The following is a 15424-nucleotide window of genomic DNA, read 5'->3' as shown; positions in this document are numbered from 1 at the left end:
ACCTTTCAAATTATTATTATTATTATTATTATTATGCCAGAAGACCATTATTAGAGGCCTTACAACTCAATAGGCTGACTTCTACTCTACCAACAGTTCAGAACCTGCTTTCGGACAGTAATGATCAAATTATTTTAATAGTGACTGAATTTTTGAGTGCTGTCCATGTAGAAAGACTGGGCCATTATAAAGAGATTTAGTGGTTGTATTATTTATGCAAATTGATTTTCTTTGGAGTTAAAGATCTGACTGGGACAAACCTTGTTATGTTGAGCTTGTATTTTGCATAATTTGTATACGGTTTCTATTTGATAATGTGTGGTTTTGCTATGCGTAATAAAGGATATTTGATTTCATGATGATGATGATGATGATGATGATGATTATTATTATATTTTCACATAATAGATAGATAGAAACGTCATATGTTTGAGCCACCAGCTATATCAGTAAGATAAAATATATTGGGGAATATGTTCTGGAGGTTTACTGGAAGTTTACATTAATACAAATGACAGAATTTGATAGTAGTTGCAGGGGGCAGTCTTCTCTGTAGCTGTGTGACTTTGCTGAGGGTCTTTGATGCTTTTCATTTTCATACACTTCCAAACTATGTGTTCTTAGTCTGCCTCTGTGTTGGTTTGGTGGGGCTCCCCCTGCCCCCACCAATCAATCAAGCTTGAGCCAAAGTGGAAGAGAGTGAATATTTGTCAATTTATTTCTTTTTAAAAAATTTTCTCTTTCCCCTGCCCCCACTCCCTTCTCCCAATTTAGGGGTGTCCAACGAAGCCCAGTTTGTCTTCACCTTGCAAAGTATTGTCATGGCGCAGAAACTAAAAGGAACCCTCGCATTTATCGTCAAAGTAAGGGCCTCTTCCACTTTCCCAACGCTTGAATTCTACTATTATTATTATTATTATTATTATTATTATTATTACAATTTATTGCCTGCCCTTCACCCCAAGGTCCTATGGCAGGCTGTTACAATTAAATTTTACTTACTTTCAAGTTTTTAACCTGTATTTTTTTACTCCGTGAACCGCCCCAAGATCTTGTGATGAAGGGCGGCCTATAAATTTCATAAGTAAAATAAGAATAAATAAAGCACACCATTAACATTAAAACTCAGTTTTGCACAGTATTTTTTTAAAAAAAGTTTGAAACAGATTAATGATGAAAGAGCCCTGAACCAATTTCCTAAATAAATAAGTCAGGGGACTTCAAGACCATGGTGAACACCCAACCCCCACCTTCATCGCTGGCCATTGGTCTTGCTGGCCACAAGGGCTCATGACGGAGATTAGCAGCCCCCGCAGGGCATCCTGCCAATATGTGGGCATCTGAGGGGGGGTGAAGGCACCGTCCTCTCTGGGGAGAAGGAGGCAGCTACAGAGACCTCATTTTTCTCCTCCTCGGCCCCTCTGTCCTCCACAAACATGTGTTTATTACTTCTCCAGCCAAGGTTGAGTGCAGGAGGCAGACAAAGCTGGCCGGCAGCTTGATATATAAAAATCCATTGTGCAGCTGCACTAACTAAATCTGTGGCCTGGAGGGGTTATTGCTTTTCCGTTGTGTATTTTTGTGTTTTTATGCCAGAAAACCGCCCTGGGATCCTCGGATGAAGGGCAGTACATAAACGTAATAATAATAATAATAAATTTTATTTATATCCCGCCCTCCCCAGCCGAAGCTGGGCTCAAGGCGGCTAACAGCAATCAAATAATCAAACAATCAAATAATCCAACCTTCTAAAAACATTTCATTATAAAAATTAATTAAAATCAAATTAATGGCAACCGTTAGGCAAAATTCTGTGCAGGTTGCCAGAGGAGGGAGTCAGGCTGTGCCCTGACCAAAGGCCTGGTGGAACAACTCTGTCTTGCAGGCCCTGCGGAAAGATGTCAGGTCCCGCAGGGCCCTAGTCTCTTGTGACAGAGCGTTCCATAAATGGTGATTTTATATTAATATATTGGATGCGGCTTTTTCCCATCCTTGGGACTCTTATGGGTAGAAGGGACTGAAAAGCCAGATTTTTTTTTCAAAGCCTTAGAGAGGAACAGCTAGGCGGGTGGCTGGAGTGAAAAATGGAGCATGCGGGAGGGTCCGTTGGGGGGCTTTTTCTGCCTCCTTCCCCGCTCCCCATGAGAAGAGGCTGTTTCAGGGATGCGTTGAGCGGGGGGGGGGGGTCTGCTTCCTTTGCCCCCACTTCCCATCCTCTGTTGTTTTCTGGCAGGACGAGGAAGGCTCAACACACGAAAAGCTGGACTTCAAGTTGCATTTCAGCTGCGCCTCCTACCTTATCACGACGCCCTGTTACAGGTGAGCCCCTTCCAGGTGCCACTGTCCTCTGTCTCTCGCTGTCTTTACAAGGCTTCCTAAGTCGCCACGTCACTGGGAACGTAGCGCCTAAGCAATATTCTTGAGACTCTGGGAGCGGACAAATGAACTTCCACTGTTGGATGCAGAGATCGACCTGACATGCTTTTCCCTTGCCCTGCTTTTGAGAAAAAGTTTGTAGAATCATAAATTGTGGAGTTGGAAGGGACCCCAGGGGTCATCTAGTCCAACCCCCTGCAATGCAGGAATTTCAGCTTAAGCATCCATGACAGGTGGGCATCCAACCTCTGCTTAAAAATCACCAAGGAAGGAGAGCCCAGACCCTCCGGAGTGAACCCTTTCCACTATCACACAGCTCTCACTGTCAGAAACTTCTTCCTGATGTTTAATCGGAATCTCCTTTCTCGTAACTTGAAGCCACGGGTTCGAGTCCTACCCTCCAGAGCAGGGGGAAACAGGCTTATTTATGAACCGTATTTCTTTGCAATGTCATTTGAATGTACTTATTTTTCGCCCTATAGGACGCACAGAAATGAAGGGGAAATGTGTGTGCGTCCTATGGGGCGAATGCAGGCTTTCGCTGAAGCCTGGAGAGCGAGAGGGGTTGGTGCGCACCAACCCCTCTCGCTCTCCAGGCTTCAGGCTGCTATCCGCAAGCCGTGGGAAAGCTGCGCGACTTTGCGCAGCTCTCCCACGGCTTGCGGAGAGCTGCCTGCACCCCGAAGCCTGGGGCGCGCTGAGCTCAGTGCCCCCCCCCCCCAGGCTTCGGGCTTCACGCAGCTCTCCCACGGCTTGCGGATAGCAGCCTGTTCTGGGGGCAGGGGTCGGGGGAAGCTCGGGCTTCCCCCGCCCCAGCCCCGCGCCTGGGGGGGGAAATATTTTTTTTTCTTTATTTCCCCCCCAAAAAACTAGATGCACCCTATGGGCCGGTGCGCCCTATGGGGCAAAAATTACGGTACAGTGGTGCCTCGCAAGACGAAATTAATCCGTTCCGCGAGTCTCTTCGTCTTGCGGTTTTTCCGTCTTGCGAAGCATGGCTATTAGCGGCTTAGCGGCTATTAACGGCTTAGCGGCTTTAAGAAAAAGGAAACAAACTCGCAAGAACTCGCAAGACGTTTCGTCTTGCGAAGCAAGCCCATAGGGAAATTCGTCTTGCGGAACGGCTCAAAAAACGCAAAACCCTTTCGTCCAGCGAGTTTTTCGTCTTGCGAGGCATTCGTCTTGCGGGGCGCCACTGTACTTTGATGCTTTCCCCCCCTTCGTGTGTCGGTATGAGTGTGTGTTTGCTCGCTAGACCTAGTGGGCCCCAAGATCATAATAAACATTAAAAAGCTTTTCCGGCCCACAGAAGTGGGGAAGCCAGAGATGGTGTCCCGGCCCACTCCTCTTCCCCCAGCTTCCCTGGCCACTCAATTCACCTTGATTTCTCCTCCCCCAAGTGATGCTTATGCCAAGCTGCTGGAGTCGGGGGACCTGCACGCCAGATCCTTCAAAGTCGACAGCATCACCATGCCTTTCCACCACCTCCTGGCGAAAATCTGCTTCCACCATCACTTCTCAGGTGAGTTCCTGCTGCAGTAGGTTCCCCCTCCTCAAAACAACAACAACAACAACCCAGAATAGACTGTCATAGTGGGGTTGGTGAGCTGAAAATAATGTCAATAGATTGGTTGCCAGACGTGATTTCTCCCCCCAGCTGTTGGCATTTGTTTGGGTACAAATTTGAGGGTTTCCACACCCTGCTTAAGTCCTTATGACTGGCAGGTAAGTGGGGTTGGGCTTTTTTTTGCTGCCTTTACCCGTCGTCTCTCTCTGCATCGGGTTTGGATGCATCAGGAGTGAGCAATCCAAGGAGATTTGCCCACTCTCTGAGGAGGCCTTCCGTCGCTTCTCAGCATGAGTCCCTGCTTTGAGCTCTGCTTCTTCTCCCCAGGAGATCTAACCAGTGCCTCTTGTTGATATGGGCAGAGGGAGTAAGCTCTTCTGAAGGCCCTTCTCCTCCTCCTCCTCCTCCTTCTCCTCCTCCTCCTCCTCCTCCTCCTCCTCCTTCTTCTTCTTCTTCTTCACCACACTCCTGAAAGCTTAGCCTTGTTTTTGAGGGAGAGGACGAAGATGCCCCATCTCAAACACCTTCTCTTTCCTTCCCCTTCAGTTGTCGAGCGAGTGGGGTCCTGCGCGTCAATGTATAGCCGTTCTATCCAGGGCCATCATGTCTGTCTGTTAGTTAAAAAGGTAAGTGGGGGGGGGGGGCAGACACAGTGGGGTGATGATCGCATCCTAGGGGAGTCGCTCCACCTCCTTTGATTGTGTTGGTTGGCCAAAATCCGTGTTTGCTGTCTGATTTCTCTCTGTCCGCACCCACAAATGAAAAACCGCTCTCTTTCCAAAGGGAGAGAACTCCGTCTCCGTCGATGCCAAGTGCAACGAGCCGACCTTGCTGGGCAACCTGCTGTCTGAACTCAAGGAGACCTTGTCGAAGTGCTGAGTTGCTCCCGAGAAACTGGTGCGATCCGTTCTCCTCCCCCCGCCTCCCCCCGAGAGAGGAGTGTCGTGAGGCTCACACAGACTGAATCCGGCCGAGCGATAAAGATTCCTCTCCCCTCCCCTCTCTCTCCCCATGCGCACGTACGGTCCTCCCCTACCTGCCCCTCCTGCGGGCGGGCATTTTCCCACTCCGCCCTGGGACGCGGGGCGCGTGGGTGGGTGTTGTTTTTCAGTTCTGGCGGTTTACACATCCCGAAGCTGTAGTCTTTTCTCTCTCTCCCCCCTTCCCTCACATTCCATTTTGAACTTTTCGACCAGCCGTGGTGGGGAACTTCTTCTGTACCAGAGAAGCACCCTGCCATCGTTGACGCAGCCGCCCAAGAGATCCTTGCCACAATCGATGGCCCAATGAGCTGTGGTGCTGAGCGACCCAAGAAATCGCAGGCACCGCATCTCTTTAAATCAGCTCCAATTTCACGGTTGCTCTTCTGGGTCACCACCCTCAATAGCGTGGTGGTCCACATCCAGGCTGACTGTATCTGTAATTAGTTTTGTTGTTGCTGTTGTTGGGTTTGTTTTTTTTTAAGCCCTGGCTTCCCTCCCACCTCCCACCATAAGCCAGTTGTGTTTGCCTCCCCTCCTGCCTTCCGAGGATGGGATTCATTCCCGTTCCGCGAGATAGATCAACTCCCCTTCCCCTTCCCGTGGGTCTTTGTGATGTCCACTTAGGGAGAGAGAGAGAGCAAAATATCACATTCCTGAAGTTTTTATTTTGTTTAGAATGTAGCAAAAAGAAAACTGGAAATCCAAAGGTTCATTGTCTCTTGGTTTTGTGTGTGGATCCCCCCCCCCCCACTTTATTTTTGACATTTTTATTTGGCTTACCATGTTAGGTTGACCCCTTTGGCTGCTGCAATGGCCATGGTCCTCCCACCATGACCCCAATTACCCCTTTTCGCCCCATATTCCACCTGCTCCCATAAACTGCCTTGGGCTTCTGAACTCCCAGCTCAAGACTCTAATCGATCAGCCGCGTGACATTGGTCCGAGAAACTGGCAGACCGCACAGCTTGTGGGACGGCTTCCTTGTGTTTTTTGGAGATTCTTGGCTGGAATCAAGACTTCTTCCCTCTAGTTTTGACAAACCTTCCCCCAAGCTCCTGTCCCGTAAGACGGAAGTGAGCCGGCGACTTATTTATTTTGAAATCAGCTTGATCACTGTTGAGGAATATGGCACTTAGCAATTTTTTAAAAAGAACCCACCTGTTTCGCAAAATATCATTTTTCAACCTCCCCCCCCACCCCCAAATAAAGTATATTTTGTGGGATGCAGAGAGAGCACAGAAACAAGCATGAAAACCCTGGTCTCTGGCTTGCTTTTTGATGTACTGCTTGTTTCAAGACACGGGTGCCTCAACCTTTTCCCCCCCTCCCCATTTAGGGGTAGGTTTGGGTTTTTTAAAATCCAAAACCACTTGCAAAACGCTTGCCGGCTTGGGGAAAGAGGGGTCGTTTTGCTCTGGCAGAACTTGATTTATCAGATGGATCCAGGTCTCCCCTCTCCCACATTATCGTCGGGGCCCATGTTGCTTGAGAAAAGTATTAAAAAAGTTCTTTGGGGCGGGGAGAAGCTCCTGGTCAACCTTCCGTGGCTTAGTCCGGATTTTTGCGTACGCGTTGGGAGGGAGACTGCACGGCGTCTTTTAAATTTGTCTTTAAAAGGACAAAGGTTCCTTGGAATTAGTGGATTAAAAAAAAAGAAGTATATATATATCTATATATGTGTACATATATTCCTGGATGAAAAAATCAACCCTCACTTTAGCATGTAGATTATGTTCTCTTGCAGAAACCTTTTGGTGATTCTAGAACCTTTAAAAAACTGTATGATGTGTTATGTTTTTTTTTGGGGGGGGGGAGGAAGAACAAAATCAAACTTATTTGCTATCGACATTCCCCCCTTTCCCCTGAAATCCCTGAAAGAGAAAAACGCCACAAAGCTGCTGTACCAATTTTTGTGTGTGCGTGTGTGTATGTTGAGATGATCCAATAAAATTACAAAACCAGCTGACTCTTGAAAGGTCTTTCATCTTTCCCCATGCTTTGGAAAAGCTTCGGTTTTGGTTAAAGGTAAAGGGACCCCTGACCGTTAGGTCCAGTCGTGGCCGACTCTCGGGTTGCAGCGCTCATCTCGCTTTATTGGCTGAGGGAGCCGGCATACAGCTTCCGGGTCATGTGGCCAGCATGACTAAGCCGCTTCTGGCGAACCAGAGCAGCGCACGGAAACGCCGTTTAAATTCCCGCCGGAGCGGTACCTATTTATCTACTTGCACTTTGATGTGCTTTTGAACTGCTAGGTTGGCAGGAGCAGGGACTGAGCAACGGGAGCTCACCCCGTCGCGGGGATTCGAACTGCCGACCTTCTGATCGGCAAGTCCTAGGCTCAGCGGTTTAACCCACAGCACCACCCGCGTCGGTTTTGGTTACTTACCCATTAATTCACCATTTCGTTTTTTCTTGAGCCATTTCGTTTTTTCTTGAGCCATCAAACCCCTTTTTCAGTTGATCCCATTTTCCCTTTCAAAAGACCCAGACCATTTCATATGTAGTTGGGAGGGATCTACCAGATTCCTGGCTGTGTGTAAAACCAATGAGACCATCTTTCTGATACAACCAGGCTCCACATCACCAAACTGCAGGGGTCTCTCTATCCATAATTTTATTACATCAAAGTGGGCTCTCCATAGAACATTGTGGAAAAGAAAATAATTCAGCAGATCGGGGCGAGGAGCTGGAGAACGGGGGTCTCTCCCTCAAGCTCCTTCAGCGCCATCAAGTTGAGCCAGTTTTTGGAGAGGGTGCTTTCTATACCTAGGGGACACAAAGCAGGCATTAGAGACCCCCCTTGTAGCTGCTGTCCCTAAAACCGGCGTGCAGTGCCCTTCTGACTCCACCTTTCCATCTCTGTAACATGGTGGCATAACAGATTAGGAACCTATGGCCTCCCTAGGTGTTGGAGGACCATTCCTGATTTTTGGGCTCGCTGGATGGTGGCTGTTTGCCAGGAGTCGGCAGCCACAGGGGTTCCTATGTCCCTTTTTGAAGAAGAGGCACAATCCCTCGAAAGGGAATGCCTCTTTAAGATGGAACCATTACTCCCATCTCACACGTGGTCTGGGAGGACAGGAGGTGAGATTCCAGCAACTTTGGATGGGCCAGAGATGTTTTATCCTCCTTGATCTAAGAAGAGGTCTTCCTTGCTAATGGAAGAGAATACCTCTATTTCACATCAGCCCATAAGTCGTGAAGCCATGCCCCCTGCAGCACCCAAGACAAAGTTTTGGAAACTTACTCGTAAAGTTCAGGTTCTCTGGTCTGCGGAAACAGAGGAAGACACAGAGTTAAGTTCAACGCCATGTGCCGGTTGTATACATGTGTCGATAAAAAACAAAACTGCTAAAGACACCACTGTCTCCCCTGGCCTTTATTTCAAGGAGGCCAAACCCTGAGTTAGTGCCCAGAACCCCTGGAGTCTCTCAGCACTTGGAGATTTGGGTGTGTGCAACACTGGTGTCAGAAGTGGGATTCTACTGACCTCCTTTCCAGGGAAACTGAGCCCTGGGTAGATGCAGGAACCCCTGGAATCTCTCGCTGCTCAAGAGATTGGAGTGGCGTGTAACAATATTTATCATAGTTTCAAAGTGTGATTGTTTTAAGCTGTTTTTATGTACGTTAACAATCATTGCATTGCGACTCACTTCCAGATGCTTCGTGGGAAGCAATTCATTAGTGAACTGAATAAGGAAGAGCACGATTTTCTGCCTGAGTGTGCTGGAATAGTAGATGGCCTATCTAGTCCAACACCCTCTTCTTGCAGTGCCCAACCAGATGCGTTTGGGAAACCCAAAGGCGTGATTTGAACACAAGAGCCCTCCCCTCTCTTGTGTTTTCCAGCAGTTGTTATTCGAAGCATTACTGCCTCCAATCATGGCGGGCAGAGCATAGCCACCTTGGCTAGCAGCCATCGATGGCCATGAATTTGTCTAATCCTCCTTTAAAGCCTTCCAGTGGCAGTGAGTTCCACAGTTCAACTGTGCCGTGTGACAAAGGACTTTCATCAGTCCTGAATCCTCCAAGCTTTGTCAGATATCTAAAAGTTCAAGTGTTCTGAGAGGCAGAGAAAAACTTCCCTCTATCTGCTTTCTCCAAATGATGCGTGAACTTTCTGCACTAAAGGTAAAGGTAAAGGACCCCTGACCGTTGGGTCCAGTCGTGGCCGACTCTGGGGTTGCAGCACTCATCTCGCTTTACTGGCCGAGGGAGCCGGCGTACAGCTTCCGGGTCATGTAGCCAGCATGACTAAGCCGCTTCTGGTGAACCAGAGCAGCGCACGGAAACGCCGTTTACCTTCCCGCCGGAGCGGTACCTATTTATCTACTTGCACTTTGACGTGCTTTCGAACTGCTAGGTTGGCAGGAGCTGGGACCGAGCAACAGGAGCTCACCCCGTCGTGGGGATTCGAACCGCCGACCTTCTGATTGGCAAGTCCTAGGCTCTGTGGTTTAACCCACAGCGCCACCCGTGTCCCCTTTCTGCACTAAAAAGCACCAAATACTGCAACCTTTCTCCATCCCATCGATCCTTCAGGTTGCCCCTTTTCTGAACTTTCCCCTGCTCTACAATCTCCTTTTCAAGGAGAGGTGACCAGAACGGAGCAGGGCATTCAAAATGTGGCCACACCGTAGACTTGCAGCATTATGGCATTAGGATAAGGGCGCTGGGAATTTTTGCTTTGCAAGGGGCAAACTACAGCTGTCTTTGGGACTCTCTCTGAGGGAATCCATTTTTGAAAATGTCGTGCACAGCCACAAACAACAACTTTCAGCTCAGCAAATCCCGTCCATCTTTCCTCGCGGCTGCTTGTTTACCTTGTAGATGTGCAGTGGCTGAAAGATAAGGGGGGGGGGGGAGAGAAATACAGAATTGTACAGTTGGAAGAGACCCCCACTGCAATGCTCTAAAAATGTTCTTGGTGGTTTCTTGAACACATTGATGCTGTGGGTCCCAATTCCTTCCCTTCCCCCTGTATCTGCCTCCCTCTTTGGACCCTGTAGGTGCTGTAAGCCACCCAGAGCGGCTAGGGAAACCCAGCCCGATAGGCGGGGTATAAATAATAATAATAAAAACCATTATTATTATTCCAGGTATACACCTGCTTAGCTGCTGCAATCCTGCATTAGCAGGAATCGATAGGCGTTGAAAGGCACCTCAAGGGGTAACCCAGCCCCCCTGCTGAATGCAGGATGCAACCTAAAATCCCAGAGTAAATCTGTAAAGCACAGAGAAAAATCCTGGAAAGCACAACATCCCTGACAGGATGGCCGTCCTGTCTTCACTTCAGCTCTGGCGCCGCTTCCTGGAACGGAACAATTATCCCAAAAAGGGGCCACTCCTTTCTAGGACTGAGTCCCTGCTATATCATCTCGGCAGCTATTCGTTAATTTAATCTATAAGCCTCCCCCTCTCCCACAAACTGATTCTCCCGGGCACTATTTCCCCACCCGCAACTGTTGCTCTATGTTTTGTGGGGGAGTACCTTAGTTTTTCCAATGGCTTTCAAGGAAATGGGCGCCTACCTAAATCCCGGGAGTTGCTTCAGTGCCATTGACCACTCGCCTGGGTTCCTGTGAAGACAGCAGCCAGGTGTTTAAAAAATCACCTGGAAGAGTTCCCAGCTAATAAAAAAAACCACACTGAAATTTTGGATTATTTGAAGGGGGGGGATATCATAACCAAATGATATCACAAACAGGATTTAAAATTTGAGCAACGGGAAGAAAATGATAATAGATGAAATGGAGGAATCTGTCTTAGATGAAATGTGTGATACTATATTTGTGAAAGGGATTGGTATGAAAAACAGCATGGAAGAAAAGGCGGAAAGTCAAATCAAAAGAGAAATGTATAACAAATTAGAAAATTGAAATTAATTGGTTAAAGTTTTGAAAAATTAATTAAAAAATCTTAAGTAAAAAAAAGAGTTCCTAGCAAAATAATTTCTGAGGATCTTAACGCGCGCACACACACATATTCTGCATACACACACACACACAAACACACACACATGACAATGTGGGTCATCTAGTCCAACCCTCTGCGATGCAGTAATCTTTTGCCCAGTGTGGGACTTGAACCCACAACCCTAAGATTAAGAGACTCGTCTTCTGCCCACTGAGCTACCCCAGCTCATCTTGCACCTCCAGGTGGGTCTCCCTTACGTGGATTCAGCTGCTCAATGTTTCACTTTTGGCAACCTGGACAAAAGTGGTGTGGTGTTGTTTTTTCCCACCTCGGGGGCCAACCCAGAGCCCCCCAGCTGGTCTTTTTGGGAAACTGCTGCCCCTCTGCTGTCCGTCAGGGGGACTCCTGCCACTGCCTTCCTCGCAAATGTGTTGCACGGGGCGCAGCCAAGGGGGCCTTGCAGAAGGGGGCAAAATCTTCCATTTCCCGCGCTCAAATTTTCGTCGCTGCAGAAAACTTTGCTCCAAAACATTCGTGAAAACGCCTGACTTACGTTGTCAAACTGTATCTGTGTGTGAGAGAGAGAGGGGAAGAGGAAAAAACAGAGGATATAACAGGCTTCTTTATTTCTTTATATTTCTTCAACCAAATTCTTATATCGCTGGGTTGTAACAAAAACCTCTAAGTGATGTGCAAGAAACATTAAATTTTACTGGTAGAAACAGTTTTGAAAATGGCTAAAAGCATTTGAAAGGTACCGTATTTTTTGCTCTATAAGACTCACCTTTTCCCTCCTAAAAAGTAAGGGGAAATGTGTGTGCGTCTTATGGGGCGAATGCAGGCTGCGCAGCTATCCCAGAAGCCAGAACAGCAAGAGGGATTGTTGCTTTCACTGCGCAGCGATCCCTCTTGCTGTTCTGGCTTCTGAGATTCAGAATATGTTTTTTCTTGTTTTCCTCCTCCAAAAACCAGGTGCGTCTTGTGGTCTGGTGCGTCTTATAGAGCGAAAAATATGAGCGACGGCACTAAAAGGAGATCAAAACACATCAATGTTTATGGGGCAACCCAGCCAGATGGGTGGAATAATAATAATAATAATAATAATAATAATAATAATAATAATAATAATAATATGTGTCGGGATACTCCTCCCTAAACAAATATGTTTTAAGTAGGCACCACAAAGAGTACCGCGGAAGTTCCTGCCTGATATCAAGTGGCAGTGAGTTCCAAAGTCTTGGTGCCACCACCTAATGGGAATCCTGTAGAGCCCCCACCAGCCAGTTCTTTCTAAAGGGGGACAGGACTGCTGCGTTCTGCTTCCCCCAAACTGCCTGGGGCTTGTCGCCTGTGCGTGGACGTGGCATTGTTGACCTCTGCAATGTGAAAGTCCGAAGGGCCAAGGTGGGGCCCTGTGGCCCTCATTATATTGCATGGACTGCAACTTCCAGTAGCCCCAGAAGCCCACATGGCCAGGAGCTGGGAATGGCAGGAGTTGGAGCTCTGCAAAAATGAGAGTGCCACTGATCCTTGATCTAAGAAGAGGCATTTCCTTCCTTCCTTCCTTCCTTCCTTCCTTCCTTCCTTTCTTTCTTTCCTTAATTTTGTTTTTATTAAATTCAATAAAGCAGAGACTGCAGCACAAAGCAACACACAGAGCAGTAACAAGAGCATTTCCAAAGCGGTTCCAAAAAACCCCAGCCACAATGTCTTGATTAAAACCTGAGACATTACAAAAGTTTTCCAACTGCCTGCCTGTATTCTATGAAGCAGGTGTCAGGCTAATGTCATTATACATGGTCTTAAAATGCTGGCAGGTCCTCCACAGACAGGTTTGTGAGGCTGGTGGGAGAGCTTTATTTTCTCCCCCCACCTCCTTTCATATGAAAAGAAGGGAGACCAGGTTTTATTTTCCTTTATAACCCCATTTGCAACTCTTCCAAGCCCAGTTCGTCATTCCGAACTAATATTATTGAACCACATCTTAAGAAGTCGCAACACCTGGGATTTCCAGGGATCTGCTATCACTAGGTGTGCAACTACCAGTAGAAAAAGAATTACGGTAAATCTTTATGCTGGGTGGTAGGATCGGAATCTGGGTTTTGTGAAAGCAGGGCTAAGGCTGGGCTTGGCAAGAGAGGTTGTTTAATAATTTCAGAGAGAAAACCGAAGAGCCGGGTCCAAAATATATACCGTATTTTTTGCTCTATAAGACGCACCAGACCACAAGACGCACCTAGTTTTTGGAGGAGGAAAACAAGAAAAAAAATATTCTGAATCTCAGAAGCCAGAACAGCAAGAGGGATCGCTGCGCAGGGAAAGCAGCAATCCCTCTTGCTGTTCTGGCTTCTGGGATAGCTGCGCAGCCTGCATTCGCTCCATAAGACGCACACACATTTCCCCTTTTTACTTTTGCAGGAGGGAAAAAGTGAGTCTTATAGAGCAAAAAATACGGTAAATCTTTATGCTGGGTGGTGGGGTCGGAATCTGGGTTTAGTGAAAGCTAAGGCTGGTACTGGCAAAGGAAATTGTTTAATAATTTCGGAGAGAAAATCGAAGAGCCCGGTCCAAAATATATCTACGATTTTGCATTCCCAGCAAGCATGAAGATATCTTCCAAGGGGCATTCTCCTTCCTTAGGAGGGAATGCATCTTGCGAATAGAGGCCTTCCGCCAATGATCTATGGAGGGATGCAAATTCCCCCTGCCCCTGCTGCAAGGAGGGGCATTCTCCATTCCCAGGAGGAAGCGCCTGTCCTGAACAGAAGCATTCTTCCATCGCTTGCATGCACTAGAGAATGCATCTTCTTAGACCACGGCAAACCTGTGACCCACCCGATGTTGCAACTCCAATTCCCACTGGCCCCAAGCCAGGGATGAGTCCAACAACTTGGGGGGGGGGGTCCCAGGTGGCCCCTCTCCCCGTCTTGCTTCGTTCACCCTGTCTCCAGGAACACAGGGACTAGAAACTTCACCAGGGACTGCTTGCTCCCCTTTCTTGCCTCCCAAATGCCTGCCCATCACCCCTAACCCTGTACAGCCCCTGGAGAACTCACATGTACTCGTACAGGCCCTTCAAGGCGTCTTCCCAGTCTTCAGAGGACCTGGGGGGCGGAAACAGGGGACAGAAACTCGGGGTCAGAATGTGGGGTTGTGGCTGGAGAGACTTCCTGGGTGTCAGGGCCAGACTGAAGCCACTTGCCCTAATGAACCAGTCTCCCCTGTTTTTTAATATGATTATTAGTTTATATTATTTATTTTTATTTTAATTTTTTACCAACAACCAAACACAAACAGTGAAACCCCCCAGGCAGCTGATACATTGGGTATACATAATCAATAACAACATATTCAAATCAACCATATGGACAATTTTATATACGTTAACACTCCTCCATCCACAAGGTTTATTTAAACTTTAACATTTTAATTGCCCCAAATTGTTCAAACTTACCCAAATAATTCAATATCTTCTCAAACCAATCCTCCTCTTTCTCACTGACCTCAAACCCTTTCATTCTGTGTATCTTCACAGTTAGAAAGTCTAAAATTATAATATTCTTCAGTTTTTTCCTTCATTGGTTCACCCCTAGCTCTTCTGGATTTTTTCCAATTACTCGCTATAACCTGTCTGGCTGCAGTTACCTTGCCCTTGTTTTGTGTTATGAAACAAACAGATAAAGAGGGAAAGGTACCCCCATTGTCTCCACTTTCAATTCATCATCTTTTTTTGCAGTTTTTAATGGAAGATCAAACTAAGATCATGGCCACTGGTCCCATCACCTTCTGGCAAACAGAAGGGGAAGAAATGGAGGCAGTGAGAGATTTTACTTCCTTGGGCTCCATGATCACTGCAGATGGTGACAGCAGCCACAAAATTAAAAGACGCCTGCTTCTTGGGAGAAAAGCAATCACAAACCTGGACAGCATCTTAAAAAGCAGAGACATCACCTTGCCAACAAAGGTCCATCTAGTTAAAGCTATGGTTTTCCCAGTAGTGAGAGCTGGACCATAAAAGGCTGATCGCCAAAGAATGGATGCTTTTGAATTCTGGTGCTGGAGGAGACTCTTGAGAGTCCCATGGACTGCAAGAAGATCAAACCTCTCCATTCTAAAGGAAATCAGCCCTGAGTGCTCACTGGAAGGACAGATCCTGAAGCTGAGGCTCCAAGACTTTGGCCACCTCATGAGAAGAGAAGACTCCCTGGAAAAGACCCTGATGTTGGGAAAGATGGAGGGCGCAAGGAGAAGGGGACGACGGAGGACGAGATGGTGGGACAGTGTTCTAACTGCTGGAAGTGTAAACAAGCAAATTGGGCTCCCCCCCCCCCATATGTAGATGCTGGACTTGTAAGAAAGCCAAGGGTATTTTGGGATAGGATATATGATGAGATAAAAAAGATGCTCAAAGTGATTATACAAAAAAAGAAAGAAGTGAAGCTTTGCTCTTAGGGATTAGAGGGACAGAAGTTTCAAAAAAGATGATTAAGCTGTTGATGTAAGTAAAGAGAGCAGCTAGGATTTCTTAATGCACAAAAATGGAAGGAATAAGCCCCTGCCAAAGAAGAATGGATAAGGAAAT

At 47.2% G+C, this 15424-nt stretch overlaps 2 protein-coding genes and 1 long non-coding RNA gene across 7 annotated transcripts in view; 1 reads left to right on the top strand and 2 right to left on the bottom strand.

The window, feature by feature from the left end:
- The window catches only part of AP3D1 (adaptor related protein complex 3 subunit delta 1), a 51641-nt gene extending 44754 nt beyond the window's left edge, over nucleotides 1-6887 (top strand). For all 3 annotated transcript variants that reach the window (XM_080988758.1, XM_080988757.1, XM_080988759.1), the window contains 5 exons: nucleotides 775-863; nucleotides 2234-2319; nucleotides 3777-3898; nucleotides 4490-4569; nucleotides 4727-6887. In XM_080988758.1, the coding sequence (XP_080844884.1) occupies nucleotides 775-863; nucleotides 2234-2319; nucleotides 3777-3898; nucleotides 4490-4569; nucleotides 4727-4822 (473 nt within the window). In that variant the 3' untranslated portion in view covers nucleotides 4823-6887. The remainder of the gene's footprint in view (nucleotides 1-774; nucleotides 864-2233; nucleotides 2320-3776; nucleotides 3899-4489; nucleotides 4570-4726) is intronic.
- On the bottom strand, nucleotides 4028-4483 carry LOC308467577. Its single transcript, XR_013981233.1, has 2 exons — nucleotides 4405-4483; nucleotides 4028-4347 (listed from the first exon to the last, which is right to left on the bottom strand). It is a non-coding gene; the product is annotated as an uncharacterized lncRNA (long non-coding RNA).
- Nucleotides 6888-7515: 628 nt separating the features above from the next.
- Nucleotides 7516-15424, bottom strand: part of IZUMO4 (IZUMO family member 4) — an 18764-nt gene continuing 10855 nt past the window's right edge. For all 3 annotated transcript variants that reach the window (XM_080989217.1, XM_080989218.1, XM_080989216.1), the window contains exons 6-11: nucleotides 13899-13946; nucleotides 11396-11410; nucleotides 10458-10505; nucleotides 9750-9767; nucleotides 8174-8196; nucleotides 7516-7692 (exon numbers count right to left, since the gene is read on the bottom strand). In XM_080989217.1, coding sequence (XP_080845343.1) covers nucleotides 7592-7692; nucleotides 8174-8196; nucleotides 9750-9767; nucleotides 10458-10505; nucleotides 11396-11410; nucleotides 13899-13946 — 253 coding nt within the window. In that variant the 3' untranslated portion in view covers nucleotides 7516-7591. The remainder of the gene's footprint in view (nucleotides 7693-8173; nucleotides 8197-9749; nucleotides 9768-10457; nucleotides 10506-11395; nucleotides 11411-13898; nucleotides 13947-15424) is intronic.

The sequence above is a fragment of the Podarcis pityusensis genome, assembly GCF_964106645.2.
Source record: "Podarcis pityusensis genome assembly, chromosome: 18".
NCBI lineage: Eukaryota > Metazoa > Chordata > Lepidosauria > Squamata > Lacertidae > Podarcis > Podarcis pityusensis.
Note: the sequence above shows the minus strand (reverse complement) of the source record. Positions and strands in the feature narration are given on the sequence as shown.